Source organism: Asparagus officinalis, unplaced genomic scaffold (genome assembly GCF_001876935.1).
Source record: "Asparagus officinalis unplaced genomic scaffold, Aspof.V1 AsparagusV1_Un1258, whole genome shotgun sequence".
NCBI lineage: Eukaryota > Viridiplantae > Streptophyta > Magnoliopsida > Asparagales > Asparagaceae > Asparagus > Asparagus officinalis.
Window position 1 is genome coordinate 14137 of NW_017973517.1, and position 4881 is coordinate 19017.

General features: G+C 49.1%; 1 protein-coding gene across 1 annotated transcript in view; it reads left to right on the forward strand.

The window, feature by feature from the left end:
* The window catches only part of LOC109828383, a 16165-nt gene extending 13359 nt beyond the window's left edge, over window positions 1-2806 (forward strand). Inside the window, exons 3-5 of the mRNA XM_020395394.1 lie at window positions 568-753; window positions 1691-1800; window positions 2126-2806. Coding sequence (XP_020250983.1) covers window positions 568-753; window positions 1691-1800; window positions 2126-2350 — 521 coding nt within the window. The 3' untranslated portion in view covers window positions 2351-2806. The remainder of the gene's footprint in view (window positions 1-567; window positions 754-1690; window positions 1801-2125) is intronic.
* The last annotated feature ends 2075 nt before the right edge of the window (window positions 2807-4881 follow it).

Consider the following 4881-nt stretch of genomic DNA (forward strand, 5'->3'; position numbering starts at 1 on the left):
TCAAACGTTGACTTTTGTCGCAACGCGTTGACTGGCGTTGACCTAGGGTTACGCGTTGACCGGCGTCCATCCTAGGGTTTTGATTTGTCAATGGTTGACTTTTGTTGCAACGCGTTGACTGGCGCGTTGACCGGCGTTGACCCTTAGGGTTTTGATTCGTCAAAGGTTGACTTTTGGTGCAACCCGTTGACTGGGGTTGACCTAGGGTTACGCGTTGACCGGCGTCCATCCTAGGGTTTTGATTTGTCAATGGTTGACTTTTGGAGTCCCTCAATATTCAACCATTGGTGAAGAATCAGAGTGTTTCGGGGTTTTAAAAAAAACAATTTAGGGGTTCAAAACAGGTTCAGGGGGTCAAAACAGGTTCAAGACACCCCGGGGGTGTCCCGACAAAACCGGGACACCCTGGGGTGTCTCGGTTTTGCCGAGACACCCCATGGGGGTGTCTTGCTTTTTTCATGGTCCCCCCCCCTTTTGTCTTTTTCTTCATTTTGTTTCCCCCCTCTTTGTTTTCTTTCTTGTTTGAATTTGTTTCCCCTTTTGTTTTCCCCCCTCTTTTCAAAAGAGAATTCATCTTCTTCCTCCAAACCTCCTCCATTGTTTTTCTTTCAAGAGCTCCATACCCCAAAGAAATTCGGTTTTTTGTATGCTCCTTCTTGGCCGAAAATTTTCACTTTTCACTAGGGTTTCTCCCTCCACCTTCAAGCTCGGATCTTGACTCTTGGATTGGGGATTTCAAGCCTCTTGATTTGGGTAAGCTCCTCTTCACCATCCTCTTATTTTGTGGTAAAGGTTGCATTTTTATTCTTGTGGTAGACTAGGGGGCATGTATGCACTATTATTTCGGGGGGTTTTGTGCAAAAAGAGGTAATGGCCGAAACTTTGGGGGGTTTATTTGCAAAATTCGTGGGGGTTTATTTGCAAAATGGGACTGAAATTTTGAGGCTTGGATTTCATTCCCCTTTGGTAACAATTTGGATGGGTGTTTCATGCAAAAAGACCATACCTTATTGAGGGTTTTATGTGCAAATGTGGGGCCGAAAAGTTTTGGGGGCTTATTTGCAAAAGTGGCCGAAGAATTGGGGTGGTGTTCATGTAATAGAGGACTGAAGTTTAGGACCTAAATTACATGTTCATTTGGCCACAAGCTTGAGGGGTATTTTAGGCAAGAGGACCAAAAGTTGTTGGAGGGGTTTATTTGCAAAACAGCCCATAAATGTCTTAGAGGGACTTATTTGCAAAAGGCAGTGAACTTATGGCTGAAATCCAATGAGTTTTGACCACGAACTCATGATCAAAATTTTGATAAGGCATGTGGAGCCCAAACCAAGATTTTGTAGAGGGGCTTTTATGCAAAATTGGCTGAATTCTGCAAAAGGGCTCATTTGCAAATTTTAACCAAAATTGTGGGGTACCGGGGTGTTATATGATCGAATGTGACGATCATGACCCGGGTCACGCGTGTCCTTGACCTAGATTTTGGCCTTGAACACAAAGGGTATTTTGGGTATTTCACCAAAATTCACCGTGAAAGATGACAATCATCGTGCACGAAATTTGTAGGTTTAATTAGACTTCAATTATGAAATCCTATTTGTGTATAGGATTTTAATTAAAGTTCTTAATTTCCCTTTTAAATTTCGTATATTCATGTTTTAGATTGTACCTGACTTGCTGCTTTTCGTTGCAGATTTGCAATGTCTCCGCGTCGATCTCGTCCCCGGAGGAGCCGTTCTCGTTCACAGCATAGTGAGGAGGAGGTCCCCACGACATCCTCTCCCGCGGCTTCATTTTTCGGGGGTGAGAATTTATGCAGAGATTTTGTCTTACATCCCTGATTGACCTCTTTGCGGGTCATGAAGGAAGAACCGATACCTCTCTCGCGGAGGGTAAGGTTTCAGACTTGTTTTGCTTAGCCAATTCAAGTCTTCGGATATATTGGGGCGATTTTGTGTTGTCCTACACCTTATAGGTCGGTGTACGTTACCACGTTATTCACGTGATGACGCATGCCGTCCTTCTGGTGTAGGTCACTCAAAATCGTCTCTCCAATTATTCCGTGGATGAGTCTATCATTCTTCTTACGAGATGGATTTTCTGATTCCGCCCTTGTGCTTTATTGCAGTGGAATTTCCCGCGGGTAGCCTTCCTCCTCACGCCAACACCGGATGTAGTCGGGAGGTTTTCTCTTCCGCTACTCTTAGGCAGGCTGTTGGCCCACTTCCTCGGTTCGACGGGGATCGTCCAAATGACTCTTGCCGTTCGATACAGGAAGGAGGGCGCCATTGCTTGCGCCAACTTATCACAGATGCCTCCTTCACCCCTGATTCTACTTCCACTCAGGTTCTAAAGAAGCCGGGTTTTCTATTTGGAGATCATGTCAGGGATCCTGCCACGCTGACTCTTTGTGAGGAGCATTGGTTAACTCTTGACGGTGGAGCCTGTTTGTACATCCCTTCGATTCCACGCCACTATTCTTTCAGTCATTTGAAGGGGCAAGCCGTGGACCGGCAGATGTCTTGGCATCTTACTGAAGATGCTGATCGGGTTCAATGCGGATATGCTACTCACCATAAGACTCCTGGCTCTGAGGGGTATCATGACGTGCGTGGTCTACGACCCGGGATCATGGGTCTTGATACTGCACCCCCAGGCGAGGTGTCAGCTGCTGCTCCGACTGTGAGCAACCGTCTGGCTCTTCTTGGGAGACAGTTACCCCCATCGGAGTACAGATGTTATGGCTGGGCTTCCTCCCTAGCCAAAGGGTGGTGGGCGCGCATGACTGGTTTCGTCTTGGCGCGCTGGGAGAGGGATCTGAAGAGCAGTGGGTTGTATGCACCCATACGAGCTACTATGTACGGCATCCCAGTCAGCTGTCGCCATTTCTTGGCTTTGCTGGAGACTTATGTGCCCGATAGCAACACCTTCCTGACCAGCGGAGGTGAGCTAGGGTTGGCCTTGCACGAGATGCATTATGTTTCGGGTCTTCCGATGGGGGACTGTCCGTATCAGGAGTACTTCCCTACGAACCAGCAGCTGGAGTGTATGAAGAAAGATACTCCGGACATGTATGACACACTCTGGGATCTTACTTGCCACTACTACACTTCTTTGATCCAAACTTCTCCCCAAGCGAGAAGGAAGAGGCAGATCAGCTTGAAGCAGTTTGCCAGCTACTTGTTTCAGAACTTGGATGGTGATTCTAGTGCGCCCATTCATGAATTAGACGTGATGACTCCTTCGGCCGTTAATGAGTTGTTGGAAAAGGCTGAGGTTCGTTCCTACACTATCGGCAGTGCTGAGGGGGCTTTTCCCGCGGGGACAAAGTTTCGCTCTTTTCTCCGCCGCGCACAGAGGTCTATAGGGTCCCGGGCGCTATTAGCAGGCTACCTTGCCCTTTGGTTGAAGAAGTGTGTCGTCCCGCACCAACCTTCTGACGCTCTACCCATCGAGGTGCTCTTCCCTGCAGTTCAGCTGGCTTATGGGAGAGAGCTTTCCCTGCTCCCAGCAATGGTTGCTAGTATCCATTGCGGGCTCAGGGGTCTGGTTAGCAGTTTTACACATATGGGTTCTGAACCATCAGCTGAGCTGGTTTGCCCAAAGGTTGAGCTCCCTTACGCATATTTGATGGCGTGGCTCGTTCTTCACCGTCCCGACTTGATGTCGGCCCCCAGCGTTGTTGACATCCCTGTCCCCTTCATGCAATTGTTGGAGCAGAGCAGATGGTTTGGGAGCAAATTTAGTGATGTTCAGCGAGAGCTCCGGGTCCGCAAGAGTTGGGAGTTCTTTAAGTGTTTCCCTCACTTTTCAGGTCGCTATGGCGACGTGCTGGTTGATGAGGAGAAACCTAGAAGTGACCGGACCGTTCTTGACGCTGGTTGCTTCCGGTGGTTAGTGAACATCCGCGTAGGGTATCTCGTCCTTCGGGTGAAGAATCAGTGCCACATAGAGCCTTATCTCCCTTGCCGCTTTGCTCGCCAATTCGGCTATGACCAACTGTATGTCGGGAATCCGAGCCGTAGCCTGCAGGTTGAGGGAGGATTGATTGATGGCGTACGAGCGTGGCTATGGACGATGGTGGGCTGCACTGGAGCCCGTTTTGCTCTTCCTTCGTATCGGCGTAAGCCACTGATCACTTTCCTCAGCTGCAAGTGGTTCCTTTCTGCATATGAGTCCATCAGCGTGAGGAGCCTCTCAGAGTTGCAGTCCGAGTACGCGGTCCGGGCTGCTATGATGGCTGGTCGCAGAGCTGAGCTTGCTCAGAAGCGGAGAAAAGAGCATGCCAAATCTCTTGTCTCAGACGAAGAAGGACTTCTCCCTACGGGTGACGATGACGAGACCTCCGAGGAAGAGTATGTGGATGCAGATACCGGCAGAGGGGATCTCAATACCGGTTTGTCCTGTCTCTCTTAATTTTCCTTTTTCATAAATGACAGCTCTTTTTCATTGAAATGGCTATTGTCACTTTAGGTAGGGCAGCCAATGATCATGAGCCACCAGCTCCTACACACGTTGAAACGTGTGATAGGCCTGCGCATGTTCGACCTGTTGGCCCTCGAAGGGTTGGTGCCCTGAAGAGGAAGAAGACCGCCCATAAGCCCCATGACGGTCAGCGTCCCTATGGAGTGGACTTAGGGAGCACCGCCGATGGCGGGGGAGGTAACATTCAATTGCTCTTGCTTCAAGGTTGTTTACCTTTTGTGATTTGTAACCATGTTTCGTGCTTCAGGGTTCTTCGAAGAGGGCGAAATCCCACCGGGTCCGGTGTCTCCTGGGCCTGATAACATGGATTGCTTTGTGCGATAGATGTGTGACGCCCTTCATGACGGGTCTCTGGGCATCGATCTGAACATTGACCTCGAACAGATGAATAATGTCGAG